The 16,703-nt window shown below is 48.3% G+C and overlaps 1 protein-coding gene across 3 annotated transcripts in view; it reads right to left on the minus strand.

The window, feature by feature from the left end:
* Positions 1 to 2,027: 2,027 nt before the first annotated feature.
* Positions 2,028 to 16,703, minus strand: part of BRPF3 (bromodomain and PHD finger containing 3) — a 37,266-nt gene continuing 22,590 nt past the window's right edge. For 2 of the 3 annotated variants that reach the window (XM_045294745.1, XM_004710735.3), the window contains 4 exons: positions 13,230 to 13,327; positions 10,186 to 10,283; positions 5,558 to 5,712; positions 2,028 to 4,328 (listed from right to left, as the gene is read on the minus strand). In XM_045294745.1, the coding sequence (XP_045150680.1) occupies positions 4,145 to 4,328; positions 5,558 to 5,712; positions 10,186 to 10,283; positions 13,230 to 13,327 (535 nt within the window). In that variant the 3' untranslated portion in view covers positions 2,028 to 4,144. The remainder of the gene's footprint in view (positions 4,329 to 5,557; positions 5,713 to 10,185; positions 10,284 to 13,229; positions 13,328 to 16,703) is intronic. The other variant, XM_045294744.1, reaches the window with a different exon arrangement.

Consider the following 16,703-nt stretch of genomic DNA (forward strand, 5'->3'; position numbering starts at 1 on the left):
CCACATGAGGGACTGAGTGACAGGGTCGTGTGGCATTAGGAAGGTTGAGAGCCATTGCTCTAGAAGGTTCTGAAAGTGGTAGGTAGAAACTGATCTTCTGTTTGCAGATGCTGAGCACCCAACAGACCTTTCCTTCCTTTTACTACGTCTGTGAAATGAGCCAGTGGGGCCATGAAGAGCCACAGGGCTTTCTCTCTGGAAGAGCCTTCTCTGGGGCCCCAATTCCTCTGATGGTACTGTCTCCAGCCTCACCCCCATCCCCGCCCCCTCAACGCCAATCCGTTCTAAAAGGAGCATCGAAATGCGATGCAGTCGGGTTCCGAATCAATTTTTCCCATAAGAATTAACTGAAAACAGAATAATCCGTTCTCGGCCACCAAGTTTTTATCCTGACCTTGCCTTTTCATACAAAACATTAAGAGAAAATAAGTTCAGAGTTAAATAATATAATTTAAATAAGAAACACAACATTAAAAGTGTTTAACAACTACAGTATGGCCCATACCTTGAGACTGATGAGGATCTGGGTCTGTGGACACGGATGTGGAGACGAGGGATGGAGAGAGAGCCACTGTTTGGAAGGGGACTCCCCCTTCCGTAAAATGAACCGGTAGCTGCTTTTCAGGAGTTATTTCCCTTCTTTGCCTTTTTTCACGAGGACCTGGGTGGCTTTCTCTTAAAAAAATCTATGTGGTCTGCTGTTGCCATTTCCTGAACTGTTTTCTAAAAGGATTTACCAAATGACCATCAACAGTGTCAACGACACCGTTAACTAGTTCCTTATCTCGATTCTTTTCAGAAAACTCTAAGGACCCGTTTTTAATCTAGAAACAGTATATAGAAAGCCACAAAACCCAAGAAAATTAAAGCAAAACGCTTGGAACACAGCCGCAAAAGGTTTAAACAATGCATACTAACGCCAAGACCAAAGCACAAATTGCTTCTGTTCACAAACACCACGTGTGTCGGGTCGGATTCTGATGTTTTGTTTGTGCTTCAATGCAAAATTTTCTCGACATTTCACGTCAAAACCCGATGATGTCGAGTATTGATGCGGTCGAGTACCAGGGTTCTCCTGTAGGCGGCTTTTCTTCAGGTCTATTCTTCACCTTAGCCTCCTCAGACATCCTTCCAATTGCCCGGTTGGCCATCAGTGATCACCTCCAGTGACCTGTCACCTGCTCCTCCCTTCCTCTCGAAATACAGGTCCAAGTCCCACCTGCCAGAGAAACTGGTCTTAGAAACGGTAGGACCTCTTTCAAAGTGTAATGCCCCTTTCTGAAAAGGTTGAAGCCCTGGCCACCGAGGGAAGCATAGCACTGGACAGGGAACTGCAGCCTTGAGATGCTGTGGGGCACAGGAAGCAAGCCTTGGCCAGGTCCTTGCTCTGGGATTCTGAGGGCATGGATTAGCTGGCTGGCCTTGGGCCAGTTTTCCAGCCCCACTGCTGCTGGATGTGCTTCTTCAGGTGTAAAATGAAGACAAGACAAGCTCCAGGGACCTCTCCGGTTCACAAAGCGCAGCTCATGCTCTGTCCCAGCTACCCACCCACAGAATGAGATCCCAGCGATGGAGGAGGCTGGAGCATCTTGCATCTAGAATTCAGCTAGCATGATCAACAGGAACCAGAAGTGCCCAGGGGCCATCCCATTTCCTTCACCCGAATGGAGAACAGATGCTCCCAAGGAGCGTGGCCAGAGAAATGAATGTGGGGATTGGTCCAGACCTTCCACAGCTTCCAGAAGGGAAGGAGCCACCTGTACTCGGGAGGGAAACAAAAGTCAGAGCCATCTACATGCCTTTCCTAGGCATCCAAGAGACTTCTCACCCTACTCAACCTAACAGCGTGCAAAAGCTGGCCAGCCCCTTTTCACAGCCCGGCCTGCTCATTTCCCTGTTGTGCACAGGGTTGTGATGAGTCAGACAGACTTTGTGGCACCAGACAATAAGGCTTTCTGAGGAGGGAATAGGCTAAGAATTAAAGTGGGACAGCCCCCCACTGATTACACCAAGCACAGCCACAGCAATTGCTGCCCATTAGAACATTTATTTCTCAGAGAGAAAATAAGTTGTAGACAGTCATATTATAGTAGGTAAAATTAACTTTTGTATTCTTTACAAGCATAGATTTTTTTTTCTGTTTATTACCTCTTATACCATCTGTTATAAACAATTCTAGAAAGCAAATAAAGTCACTTTCTACAATAAATAGAGCATCATGTGCTTCACAGCAGACGCGGCAGAGACCCGCAGGCCCCATGCCAAAGCAGGATCTGAGCCGTTTCTCGTTCTAAAAGAGTATTTAAAAAAATGAGACTCAGAGACTGGAAGATTCAGAGACAAGAGTTGGGGGTGGGGGTGGAATAGAGGGCGAGTGTGTCAGGGAAGAAAGGTGTAGAGAGACAGAGTGAGGGCAAAAACCCCAAGAGTTTAAACACAGGTTGAGACACAGGTCACAAAGTCCACAGCTGACCAACTACCTGGGGAGAGGGGACATGTTGGCTCCTTTAAATAACGACACTGTGTGCATTCCAAACACTCAGCCACACAATGGGGGACTCCAGTCATGGCACCGACAGGCTGGAATAACTTAGAACAGTATTTTACAGTGATCTATGTACACACCATGGCCTTCCCTAGCCACGGGCTGTATTGCAGTTTTAATATTGTACAAAATCCCAAACCCCATCCTCTAGTCACAGATAGTTTTGTTGGATTTGTTTTTAAACTCTGGCTCGTGTCCCAAATGGGTAAGAAGTTGCCGCGTGGTTGGTTCTATTTCTTTAAAAAGCCGAGTGTGTAAAAATGGCAGTGATCGCCCTAGCGACTTCATTGTATCCAAAACTTCCCTGCAACAAAATGTAAACTCATGATAAACACCACCACCACCACCAAACCCGGTCAGGTTAGAAAGCAACATGGCGACCAGTGGCCTGCAACCCAGCACGGAAGCGCTGAGAGCGGCGGTGGTTTGTCAGTCAACGTTCCCCATTCACAGTTTTTTTTTTCCTTCCATTTTGAGCCGGTATGGGGAGGGAGGGGCCCTGAAGGGAAAGAGGGAAGGGAAAACGGTAGGGAAGGTTTGAAATCCAAATGTGGCATTCCCTGGAGTTTGAGGGTGGGAGCAGCAGAGGCTGGGCAGGACAGGACGATGGTGACTGAAGCCCCAGGCCAGCCCCAGGTGGCGAAGTGATACTGAGGGTGTGGATTCAGATCAATAAAAGTCCATGCAGAGAGGAAAGGACAGGATGGTCAGGGGTACACCCAGCTGAAGGGCACGAAGCAGCTCTACTTCAGATAGCCCTCAACATCCAGTGGACAGATGGACACCCCACCACCACAAGCAGAGCCTAGCCTGGTAAACCTGTCTACTTAGCCTCAGCCCACCCTTCAGCAAGGCCAGGAGCAGGAGGGGCCTTGCGTGCAGTCTGAGGGGGAAGGTGCTCACAGCGGTGGGTCTGTGGCAGATGCGAACTTAAGGTTAGGAGCCAGGTGGGGGCACCCACCCAAGCTCGGCAGCTGGCCTCAGGAGACTGAGGCAGTAAAGACATTTAAGAAAAAGATCACTTTGGGATGGTTTCTGTCAGTTTGGCACGAAAGAGGAAGGAAAGGAACATGGGGAGGAATTGGGGGGGAGGGGGGCGGGGGAGTGACTGAGAGCAGAACATGAGAACAGTAAAGGGTGAGAAGGTAGGTTTAAGGGGGAGTTTGGTGAGGTTCTGAGTAGGGCCCTAGTGTATCCACAGCACCTCTGGGATTAACGTCAGAGCCTCGCCACCCTGAGGTGGAGTTAACTGGAAGTGGGGTGGAGGAGCCAGGCAGCATTTCGAGGAGCACAGGACCCTCGTACACTGGGCCAGGAACACTGGGCCCGGGGCTCCTCAGCAATTTCTACTTCTAGCTGGCTCTTCAGTGGACTATCCCCGAAGGGACCTTGTGGGAGTTTTTGGCACATAGCAGGCCTGCCAGGAGAGCCATGCAGTTGGTCAAAGCTGGGGCCTGGCTCTTGGGGAAACACGATCCCAGCCCCTGGCCTGCCATGAAAGGGGGAAACTTCCAGCCAAACATCTGGCTGGGGCAGGAAGACATCTCTGTGCCCCATGGGACGGAGGCAGGGCTGGCAGCCACAGGCCAGACCCTGCCTTCACAGGTAGCTGGAGGTGACGAAAGAGTGTGGCCCCCGGACACGGCTCAGGTGGATCATGGCCCGGTCGTAGGCCACCTGCACAGATTTGCGGATGCTGGTCTTGCGGCCTTCCAGCATTTTGAGCTTGTCCACGGTGTCTTCCACACCCAGGGGCAGGACTTTGTCTCTTGGGAGCCACTGCCTGAAATGGAAGCACACCAAGAGGCCTGGGTCAGAACAGGTCCCATGAAGGGCCTCCTTGAGACCCAATGGCCTAAGACCAGCAAGGCCACAGGGAAGAGAGAGTGATGAAGAATTGGCTGGGACATGCTAGGCAGGCTACTGCCAAGAGTCGGTGTAACAAGTCGTTGTGTGGTGTGGTGGTGTGACGTGATGCGTCATGCTCCGCATCCAGGTCCTTTCCTGCATCCAGCACTAACTAGGCCTGGAGGGCAGTCAGGGCCCAGGAGCAGGGAGAGGCCTATGTCCCATGCTCTGAACTGGCTGGGCCAGCCTGGAGGGCTCTGAGGGAAGCTGGGAGCACTCCCCAGGCAATCTACCACGTGGGTCAGTGCACAGTCTCTGGAGCCAAAGGTTGGTTTATAGCCCAGCTCTGACTCTGAGGTCTTGGCTTTCTGCACATTTTCCTAATTTGCAAAATGGATTGTGAGGGAATTAATGAGGATTTAAATAAGGATTAAATGGGATCATGGATATAAAGCATTTGAATAAGGAGACTGCCACTCAATAAGTGGCTGTTGCTATTATCATCACAATTAGCATCATTATTTTCGCCAGCTAGACCTACCTCCTCATTGGGCAGAAGCACTCGGGCCCAGGAAATCCAGCTGTGGGGAAACCATGGGCAAGGAAGCCCTTGCAGGGCCTTCCCTGAGTTGTTCAGAAACCCATTGGGACTGAGACACTCATGCTGCCAGCTGGCAGGTTCCCAGTGAAGTCTTTCTAGGAATCGCCCTCCATCCAAAGAGCTGTCTGGCCCCTCCCCAGGGCAGCTGGCATTCAGTGATTAGTTGATGGGGGATTGGGGACGGGACACAAAGATACAGCCCCAATTCCAGACACATCCACATGACCACCTAGCTCCAGAGTTCCTGCAGGAATAGCTGTGGCTTCAGTTTTAAGCGCATCACAGTTTAACTCTTTCCTCTGCGTCTCCCACCCCCAGAGGCCCTGACTCGAGGGTTCTCCCCAATGGATCCCCAGTACAATACTGATTTGTGACAGTTACCACAACCTACGGAGTAGACTGGCTACATGCAGAAAGTGCCTCACCCTTCACTTTGGGAGACCGGGGACAGGCCACAGCCCCTCTGTTTACCTTTACGGCTCCTCAGCATCCAGCAGCCTCCCAGCCTGGGCCCCACAGGGCATAACTGGTGCAGACCCTCCCTGGTAGCATTGCCCACTCACCAGGTACGCTTGTTGTCAAAGAAGAGGACAAGGAAGAGCTTCTCTCCAGCCTCTGCCTGTCTCTGCTCTCCCAGCTTCAGCACATCCAGCGGGGGTACTGGGATGGGGACACCATTGTGCAGGAGGCCCTCCCGGGGCATCTTGGGATCGATGATCTGGAGGGAGGAAAGGATGGAGGCACTCAGCAAGGGCAGGAAAGGAACCCTAGCCAGGACTAGATGCTGAGTCACCCCATGATAACGCTTTGCAGGGGCTCTGCTAAGCCCCAAACCATGGAATGGAGAGGCTGACCACTTCCAGGACCCCAAGACAGAACTCTTGACTCTTTCACTAGTCTAATCTGAGGCTGACCAGTCTTTTCAGGAACTAGGCACTTGCTTAATGAACTGTAGGGGCCCCAGGTCTGAAGCAGAGCTAGCTGGAAGCGGATGTCAGAATTGAGCGGGATACTGATATCTAGGCCAGATGGGAAAAGCCCTTCCCTCCCAATGTCCTTTAGGAGAAAAGAGTAGAAGTCACTTTTGTGCCTGTCAATTTCCCTTGGGATCTTCGCAACTCATGCCCAAGCTTGGGCCCACCAGGCATCATGGCTATGAGGATGGCAGTACCCATTCCTGTCTGACTACAATTCTTCCTGTGTGTCAACCACATACATGTGTGACACCTCCGTGTCACCCCAAAGGCCCCACCAGGATCAGAGAGAAGGCTCACTGTAGAGCAAGAAGGCTGGATGCAGAGGGCTGCTAGAGAGGGGGAATGGTGAGTGGAAAACAAGAGCCACTAGAGCAGGGGTTGTCAACCTTCCTCATGCAGCGACCCTTTCATACAGTTCCTCATGCTGTGGTGACGCCCAACCATAAAATTATTTTCGTTGCTACTTCATCACTGTCATTTTGCTACAGTTATGAATCAGGTGACCCCTGTGAAAGGGTCGTTCAACACCCCCCGCGCAAGGGTTCTCGACCCACAGGTTGAGAACCACTGCACTAGAGGATGGTGGGCCCAAGGCCGAGTAGCACCGGCACAGCAACACGTCTCCAGCTAACGCCCCGATTGCACAGGATCATCTCATTCTACCAACCTCGTGCCAGTGCTGGGAAGTTTGTGAGGCAGTGATTCGAAGACAGAAGAAAGTGCCAAGCACAGAAAGAGGATGGGGCAGGTGGAAGCCAGTGGCTTGGATAAGGCCCCGGCCTGTGCTGCCTCCCACACAGGCACTTCAGAACAGTGCTGATGATCCCTGCACCCAGAAGCAGAGAGACTTGGAACTGAGCTGTACCGAGGCAGCAGCCACCTCCTCTCCCGAGACAAAGCCATCTCAGTGCCCTTCCCCAGGGGGCCTCTGCTCACACTAACCTGCTCTCAGTATTCATTTCTGGATGTCTACCAGCTTCCCCACGGTCCTCTTAATAGCAGCTGAAAGCAGGTGCTCCCGTTAAGACTTTAAGGGAGAACCACCCCCTGGCTGTCTAGCCTGCCAGCCCAGGACTTCAAACCACTTCACTCCAGTTCCACTCCCTGCTAAGAACTGACATTTCCACACACCCCCCACCCCCAATGTACTGAATCAGAACTTGTAGTTTCCCAAGATCCCCAGGTGATTCTTGTATATTCCTGGGGCTATGAGAATCACCTGGGTGTTGTTAAAATACAATTGGTTATCTAGGGTGGAAATGCAATTCTCAGAAGGGGGTTCAACAAGACAACCCAGAGTTGGGTTGTATGGGTGTATCTGTTAGTTTGTCCCTCCTGAGACTAAAGCTAAAGGTGCTATCAAGAACCACCACATCCTGGGCTTCCTGGACTACTAACTACAGGAACTACTCTGAGGAGTCCTCCCGGTGCTGCGGGGGTGAGAACCCAACCAACAAGTCTGCAAGCCCACCTTGCCTCACTGGGACCCTATAGAGAGAGCTTCCCAAGGCATGAAATCTTCAGGAAAGCAGACCAACACATCTTTCTCCCATGGAGCAGCTTGGTGGTTTTGAACCAACTTTTGAGTTAGCAAATGAGCGCTCTACCCACTGAGCCAACAAGGCTCCTTCCAGAATAAACTCACTGCCAACGAGTTGATTCTGACCCATAGTTACCCTATATATCTGAGTAGAACTGCCTCTTTAGGTTTCTGAGACTCTCAAATCTTTAAGGGAAGAGACCTGTCATTTTTCCCCACAGTGCAACTGATGGGTTTGAACCGCTGACCATGTAACTAGCAACTCAATGCATAATCCTCTATGCCACCAAGGCTCCTTCCTTGGCGCTAGGAGTTCTCAAAAAAGTCTCTCCCAAGGACAAAAGCAAGGTAAGTCTGCCTTTTGAGGAGACCTTTCCTCCCTCCCTTTCAAAGACGGTAGCAATTTTGTTCCAAATAACAGTCCACTCATTCAATGGAATGTTATACAGATGTGAAGCAACATAAAGATTGCGATACAATTCAATATATAATAAATGTGGATACACTATTATTAAAAAAAAAGAGACGATACACAATGCTTACAGTACACACTAGGATGGTGGGGTTTTGCATTACTTGCCCTCCCCATGGAGTTTTCCAAAAGACCTATCATTTGAATAAATTATTTTCAGTCCAAAAAAAATTTTTTTTTCATGTTAAAAACTACGTCTTCACTATTGATGAAAGTGAGAGCTTCAAAAAATGGCAAAATGGGGTAGAAAGAAAGGACTTTTCTCAGGAACCTTCTGCAGTGCCCCTTTGTACATATTTAGGTATGCACGAGGAAAAGACAGAGAGCATACACCTAGGTTCAGGCATTGGTAGAATTTCTTCAATACTGAATAAATGATTATGAAAATAATTCAGACTAGAAATGAAACCAACTTTAAACTGCTCCCCGCTTTTTAAACTCCTCCTTCTGGGGAAGTTTTTAAAGAACAAACCCCAAACCTGCGTAGCCTTAAGCATTCCTTCAGTGAGCTAAGCTGCCAGAGTATCACCTACGGCAGACCCCGAGCATAGGGAGTGAAGGCAGCCCCCAGGGTTAGACCTGTCAGCTGCAGAGACCACCATGTGGGATCCCTGCCTGGCCCAGCTAATGAGGGAGGCGGACAGCCATGTGGACCCCAATACTAGCTCCAGGGGTTATGGTTTCCTCACCCTGCCCAAAGAGGATCAGAATCCCTGGTCTCTTCATTTTAAAAGATTGCTGTCAGTATCATGTGTCATGGATGTGAAGGAGCTGGGAGAAGCCCAGAGCACAATGGGCATTCCAGAGCTGGTAGGGCCACGTGGTGGCTATCAGCTCTGGCTATAGGTCACTTGGAAGCCTTTTAAAAAGTACTCATGGCTCTATTTGGCCCCAGAGAGTTTGGGACCAAAGGAGTCCTGGTGGTGTAGTCCCTAAGGATTCAGCTACAAACTACAAGGTGGCCACTCCACAGGGCAAAGTCAGCTTCAGTAAAGACTGCAGTCTTATGGGGCAGTTCTACCCTGTCCTGTAGGTTCATAGGAGTCAGAACTGACTTAATGGCAGTGACTTTGGATCTGGGGGAGGTTGGGGGTGGGTGGGAATTAAGGTTGGGAGCTCAGCATTTGCATTGTTCAAAGATGTCTCTAGGCCTGCTGTTATGTTGTAAAAGTTTGGGATTCCAGAGTGTTGTGAGCACAGAAAGAGCCCTATGAAATTACATTCAGGGTAGTAAAGCCGTGGAAGAAATGGACTGTTAGCTACTGCCTGCAAGAATGTAACAAGAACCAACTTTCTAAAGCTAGCCTGGCCAGGCCACAGAATACTGCACCCACCTTCCCAAGAAGGCACCCTGTAGAACTGACTGTAGACATGTATGTGCACAAAGGTAGAGCTAGCCCAATGCTTATGCTGTTTGTCATAGTGAATATTCAAAATGATCTAAAGGGCCAATTAGGTTAAATGATGGTGCATGCAAACAACTGGGCGCAATGTAGTCGTTACTGTGATGCTTATGAAGACTGTTTAATGACCTAAGACGCTCATGCTCATAGTATGCTGTTAAGTGAAACAGAAGTTAAGAATGAAGTGTGGTCTGCCCTATAAATGCTTTAGGTTGCAGTAAAAAAGGCTGAAGGCACCTTTCGGAAGTTATCTCTGCACAGATGGGGCTGTGGATGATCTTGAACTTAGTGGCTCAGAGCATAGCACTTGACATCACGCATTTCACTTACTCCCTGGTGCTTGTAGTGACAGGACCACAGGTAAGCAAGCAGTCTTTTGGTTTTCTTCCTTGTAAAATGGAGTAGCTGAACCTTCCTTGGTATTTGAAGGCCTTACTCTGGTAGGTGTCATGCTAAGTAGCCAGAGTTGAGAGCCACCCCTCCCTTCCTGACATTATTAGCTTTTTAAATTCTCTACCACAATCTCATATACCTTTCATGCATGATCAAATAAGCATATGCCATTAAAGTCCTAAGAACCCTAGTCTCTTGTCCACAGCTTTAGCCCCTAGCTGTGAGCCTTGCTGGTCTGACCCACCCAGGCTGGGATAAGACTTCCCTCCCTTCTGTAGCTGAAGGCATTCTGACCCTCACCACACACTGTTGGCTTAATCCACTCAGATAAGCCCCAGAGGCAAGGCAGGGGCCAGACCCACCCGTGGGAGGTTAGGGTGGGAGGTGGTGTCTGGGGCAGACTCACCAAGGCGGGGTAGGAGGGGTAGCCTCGGCACTTGGCCCACACCAGCTCCAGGGGTTCCAGGTCTCCGCGGTCTTCAAAGGGCATCAGGAGGCTTCTGCCTGGGGGTGGGGGAGGGGAGGAGACAGTGCCCAAGGGGACTTGGAATGGTGCCCAGAGGCCTGAGTGTGGCCTCCATTTGACTGGGGCAGCCCAGAAATGAATCAGCAACATCCCCTCCACCCTTCCTCTCCCTTGGGTCCAAGAAAGCTTTCCCTGTAAAGGGCCAGATGGAAGTCTTTCAGTGTCTATGGGCCTTACTTAGGGTGTCTCAACTCTACTACAATAGCATGAAAGCAACCATGGGCAAGCCAAAAACAATTAAGGAGGCTGTGGCTCAATAAATATTTACAAGCACTGAAATCTGAATTTCATGCATTTTTTTCACCCCTTACGAAATACTTTTATCCTGGATTTCCCTTCCCCCCAATCATGTAAAAGTATCAGAACCACGGGTCACTGGAGGGCCTACCAAAAACAAGCTGTGAGGCTCTAGGCTGTGGACTAATGGGTTGGGTCAGGTGGGCAACTTTCCTTCAGCACCAGGGCCCAATGGAAATGATCCAGCTCCAGCTCAGAAAAAGCCACAGGGCAAAGAGCTTCATAGAATTCCTGGAAAAATCTATTCTCCTATAATTCCATTTCCCACAAACTCTTGGAAGCCCCCTTGAATTGCTCTCTGGGCCTCTCTAGCAGGGAGTCCCCATGAAGGAGGCAGCTCCCTGGACAAAGATGTCTGGAAAGGAATCCCTAGTCCGTTCCTGCTAAATGAGTTCTCTTCAGAAAGGGATCGCCCTGGTCAGCTGCTTAGTTCTCTGGATGCAGAAGGCTCAGCAGGCTTGGGTTTTCAGGTCCTCCACCTCCTTGCTCTTGCCAGGCCCTGGGTGTTCAGCCTGGGGCAGGCCTTACATCTCCTCAGCTTCCTGAACTCACCTCACGCACTCCAACAAGCTTCTGAATCCCCGGGAACAACTCTGTCCTTGCCTAAGGAAGTGACCTCACTCAACTGTGGAAAAAAGCCAAACCCCAGAGTGTGGAAATTATGTTTTGAAGGAAATAACCACCCTTGTGACTTAAAAGGAAAAAAAAAGGACTAAGCTAATAATGATGCCTTCTTTGGTACCTATTGAGTCGAACACAGTAACTGAAAGATAAACACAAACTCCGAAGGGGGAGCTGGGGCCATCACACATTGCTGATGCAACTACAGACCAGTTCAACCCTTGCAGAATACGATTTTGTGGCACGTGCCAAGAGCCATTAAAAACAAGTGTGAACCATTTGCTCCAGTAAGTTCCTTCCCCGGGAATTTATTCTTAAGCTAGGTTAAGAAAGATAGCTTGATAAATGATTTTGAGCAAAAATATAGACCACCCTATTATGTCACAAATTTGAAATAACCTAAATGCCTAACAACTGAAGAATGATTGCGTAATCTATAGTGAACTGATCAGGAGATACACTGCTCAAATAAATGAGAAGTAGAGCGATTATGCGTCAAAGGGGAGAAAAGCATAGCATTGGTGGGGGGAAAGCAGCAAAGGTGTCTGTGTTTGGTTAAAAATGGTCCTAAAATAAGCAGAGAAATGAAGACAACTGGGTTAGGCTGGTGGGAATGTGAGGCCAATGTCCTTTGGCACCATTTTCCATCATAAACATGTATCTTCGTACACTTTAAGAATAAGACGTCACCACCAGAAGCACAACTGTGTGTCAGTCTGCTCCTGGTCTTAGGCTGGACGCTGGATGTCTCTACACGAGCCCTGCCTTCTGGGAGCTGACAGTCACAGACAGTAATGGGACATACAGGCATGTATCCATTAACACACACAGAACTGATGCAAGGAAAAAATAGAGTTGCTTGGAAAAGGAAGAGAGAGGGGAGAGCAGCTCCGAGGTTTTTATGCTGGCAGCAGCTTCAAAGACAGGGCATCCAGAGAATGCATTTGCTTCCTAGAAAGCTGGGCAGTGAGCTCAAAAATCGCTCTCTCTGCACCTGCTTCACCTGACCACCACCCAGGCCCTTTCCTCTTGGCCCCAACCCCCACCCCTTTGGCCCAGGTATTTTATGAGGGGGGATTCAAAAGAATTTGTGGAAAAATGTCATTATCTTTTAATCACATTTTCCCCCCATGAACTTTGTGACGTCCCCTCACACTGTTTGGACCAGTGGATTATATAACATCTTTTGAAGAGAGGGCTGAAAGCATTGGATAACATGAAATTACAGGGTTTATATAGGAGATTCAGCAAGACATGCCCTCATGAGGGCAGACTTGGCTGTATCGACCAAATTACGAAAGCATCCTTCCATACAGCAATTTCACTTCCATAGACACAGTTCCTGTGTGTAAAAAGTGCTCTACCTACAAGAATGCTCCCTGGAGATTGCGAAAGCAAATAAGCAACAACTATCCCAATGTCCCTCGTTGGCAGGCGGGCTAAATGTGTAATGGCACTCCTCTGGCAGTGGAACCTTGGGCAGCTGATAGAAAGCAGGAAGGCAGCTCTGAGGGGATCAAACCAGGAGGATCTCGAAGAAGATGATGGGGCTTCAAAAAATTCATGTAAAATTGAACAAAGAGATACATTTTTCCATGGACTTTTGGAAGCTCCCTTGTCCATAACTAAGTGAATAAAAGGCCTGGTTTAGAACATCCTGCACGTAGGAGGCTTCTCAGTGCTGACCTTTGGCTGTGTCCGTATGGATTACTTTGGAAAAGAACTAGAGAGACTGCTAGAAGTAGGTGCTGGGGAAACTGTTACTCGGGAAGGGACTGCTGCTTTTCGTACTAAGTCCTTCTGGGCTTTTCCTGTTTCTGTTATCAAGCGTATGCATGAACTGTTCAAATTCACCAATTAAAAAAAAGCGTGAATGACCTGGGTGGAAGGGCCACCTTCCCGCCTGGTGCCCGAGGATTTGGCGCACAGGGGCTGGCTGCCCGTTCGAAGTGTCCTGCAGAGTCTAGGCCCACTCTACCTCAGCTCTGCCTGGACCAGTTCCTCACCTGAGTCATTGTAGTCAGAATCTCCATTCACACTGTCCAGGAAGGGCATTCGAGACAGGGCTGGCTTTCCGCGGCTGCGCTTAGGGGCCGTCAGTCCACTGCATGCAGAGTAAGGAGAGGACAGAAATCAGCAAATCCTGACAAAGGACATACTCACTCCTCTTCTTCCACTATTCACAGGAGTCAAACCATGCAAAGAAGGTGGTTTGTCACCTTCCACCAAAAACGCACTCCAGTGCAGCACGTTCTTGAGGACTGTCTTCATCCCCATGGAGCAATGGAGCCCAGTAGCGCCCCAGCCCTCTGCCCTGGAACCGTGGACTTTACCCATAGAAGGGCAGCCAGTGACTTGTAATCCTCCCAGAGCCTGAACAGAAAAGGCCTTCTCACACCTGCCCTTTCTTTACTCCATGGCGCACACTCTTGAGAAACTCGTTTAGTTTTTAGTTCCAAAAACGTGCTTCTTTCAAAAATGTTTAAATGGACACATCTTATGTCCTTATTTTAAAAAGGCATTTTTATATTGAAGAGAAAAAAAACCCCACTCCTTACTTTCAAATAATTCCTGAAGACAAGGTGAGCTCAGAGAACAGTTTGCTCTGTCCCCTCTGTTCTCTTGGCTAGGGAGAAATCCCTATAATTGGTTAATCCTATCCTTTTTTTTAATTAAAAAAAATTTTATATAAATAATGGAGGGAAGTAAAAATATATAAGGGGGCTTCAAAACATTCATGGAAAAATGAATTTTCACAAGTTGTGAAGCCCTTTAGTTTACTGAACAAAGACTAGAAGATATAAGTAAATTGGGGGGGGGGTGTTATAGCAAAGCAATGGTATAATATAAACGGGGCCCCATCCAGTGTTTTCATACCTTTTCCCACGACTCTAATGCACACCCACCAAATGCGTTTTAACTTTGCTGTTCTGTGCCATCAAGTTGGTTAAGACTCAGAGATGCCAGTGACTAGGTTGAGCTGTCCCACGGGGTGGCCAGGCCTTCCTCTAGGGGAGCCATTGGGTGGGTTTGACCCCCAACCTTTTGATTAGCAGTCAAACAATTAACAGTTTCGCACTGGGGCTCCTTGTTTTATTATGTAATAGCTCAACTAAAAGAAAGTCTTAAAAGACAAACCGACCGAACTACAGAAGAGGAGCAATATTAAAAAAACTCTTAGGATAGGAAGAGGCCTATACTAGGGCCACAGGGTAGGGCATTCCTGTCTCCTCAACCCAAAACCTCAACAAGCTCACAGCCAGAAAACCTCGCTTAGCCACGGCCAAGTGAACCATAGCCCTTCTGTAACCAATCGTCAGGTTGGGGCTTTTATCCTGTTAGTGACAATCACTCATGGCAGGGTAGAACTGCTCCTGTGAGTTTCTGAGACTGTAACTCCTACGGGAGTAAAAATTCTCATCTGAGTCAGAATCCACTCAACAGAAGTGAATTAAGTTTGGCTTTGGTGAGAGAAAATTAGGACTTGGGCTTCGAACTAATTCATTCTGATTCTACTGAGAATTTGCCTTTCCAACCTGGATAGACTGAATCAGAAGCTACAGGGGATCATGTACATAACATGTGGATTCTGACTGAAATGGAGATTCTGATTCAGGAAATCAGAAGCAAATTCTCAGGTGGGTGGTGGTGGTGGTGGTGAATCAGTATAGACATTTCAAAGCACTGGTTTGAGGAAATAATAAAAACCAAAGGTCTATAGAGCTCACATCCTGGATGCAGTTCCCACACACCCTCCAACAATCTATGCATGGGTTTTGATTCTCTGAGGTCTTGCACAAGTATTTGTATTAGGAAAAAGCTTCTCAGGAGACATTCTCAAGAGAGCAAGAACACACACTGCAAGTTCCCTGAAGCCTGGGGCCAGTCATTTAGCCACCCTCAGGCGTTTGTTCTGTGTGCTGCTGAAAACGAACTGGAATTAATGCGCACAAAGCCCCCAGCAGAGCGCAAACCAAGTCCACCTACACCTGACAATAATGAATGCTGAGGTGCAAGATAAGCATATTGCGGGCTATGATGGCTAACAAGTTACGTGTCAACTCACCTGGGCCATGTCTCCCAGTGGCTTGGCAGTTATATAATGATGTAGTTAGTCATCCTTCATTTAAAAACACATTTTTTCCCCATCCTTCACTTTTGCATAATGCCGACTTCCAAATAATGATCTGGTTTTGGAACCTAACCATGTTAGTGAGAAGCGGGTGTACTCAGTAAAAGTACTGATTATATGAAGGGCAGTACATTTTAATGTCTCACATTAAGTAGTGCAAATAACTTTACGAATACTATTCTATGGCATGATGAACTCTGAGGATGATGAGCTCAATAAAATAGGATCCAACACTACCAGTTCTGTGTACTCCACATTTATATGGGCAAAAGGTACAACTGGCCCCTGCAAGTCGCCCAGGCCTAACAAGTTAGCCAATCTAGAATTACCTCAACTACGGGTTTATGGTCCACCCCAGCCCTCCGGAAGATAACCTCCACATGAGTGAACACAGGTGTGCTCAGTTACTAATAGCTTAATGAGCCACAGAAAGAGGGGTTCAGCCCCAACCTTAGAAAATAGTCAGAAGAGATGAACTAGTAAGGATGTGAGAAACTTAGTGACCAGAGATCTTTCAAGGTTCTTTCAAACTCAGATGCTGTAATTCCAGTCTAATCAACACATAAGATCTTCCTTCTTGAAGTATTGCTACAATGTAGAACAGCACAGAAACTCTGCTGTTGGAAGCCCTCCCATCATCTCCCGTTTCAAACCCTTAAGTTCCAGTGAGGTAAAGAGGAAATGCTTCCCAAAGGCATTATTCCTCTACAGAGCAGAATTTGGTGGCACTGGACCTTAAGTTCCGCAGAAATGCAATCACACCATCTGAATCAGCAGGCTGATCAGTCTGCCTTGACTTGGTTCCTATGGCCCATAGCTGAGGAAAAACATCCTTAGTGGGAGTAAAACTTCATCTGTCTTTAGTCAAGGGTAATGAGGGACAGTTTGAAAACACCAGCCTGCCACCTCCTCAATGAACCCGGGCTTCCAGGCACCATATCTTGGAAGAGAGTGAAGAATCCCAAACCATGACCAAGATCTAAAAAATTGACTGCCATCAAATCAATACTGATTCAGAGTGACCCTACGCAACTGAACAGAATAGAATTAATCCTTCGGGTTTATCATAAACTCTTTCCTGGAACTTACAACTTTCCTCTAATTCTTTAATGCTCCTCCCCCCACCTCCCTCCCTACTCCCCCCAACCCCCAACTATCATGAACCCAATCCTACCTTACAAATCTGGTTAGATCAGAGCATGCAGGGAATTCAGGATAGATAAACCCCTCAGGACCAATAATGAGAGGAGCAGTACCAGGACAGTAGGGAGAAGGTGGGGGGTGAAAGGGGGAACTGATCACAATGATCTATATAGAACCCCCTCCCAGGGGGTGGGCAACAGAAAAG

This window comes from Echinops telfairi, unplaced genomic scaffold, assembly GCF_000313985.2.
Source record: "Echinops telfairi isolate 266 unplaced genomic scaffold, ASM31398v2 ScPeMD7_3533;HRSCAF=4204_1, whole genome shotgun sequence".
Taxonomy (NCBI): domain Eukaryota; kingdom Metazoa; phylum Chordata; class Mammalia; order Afrosoricida; family Tenrecidae; genus Echinops; species Echinops telfairi.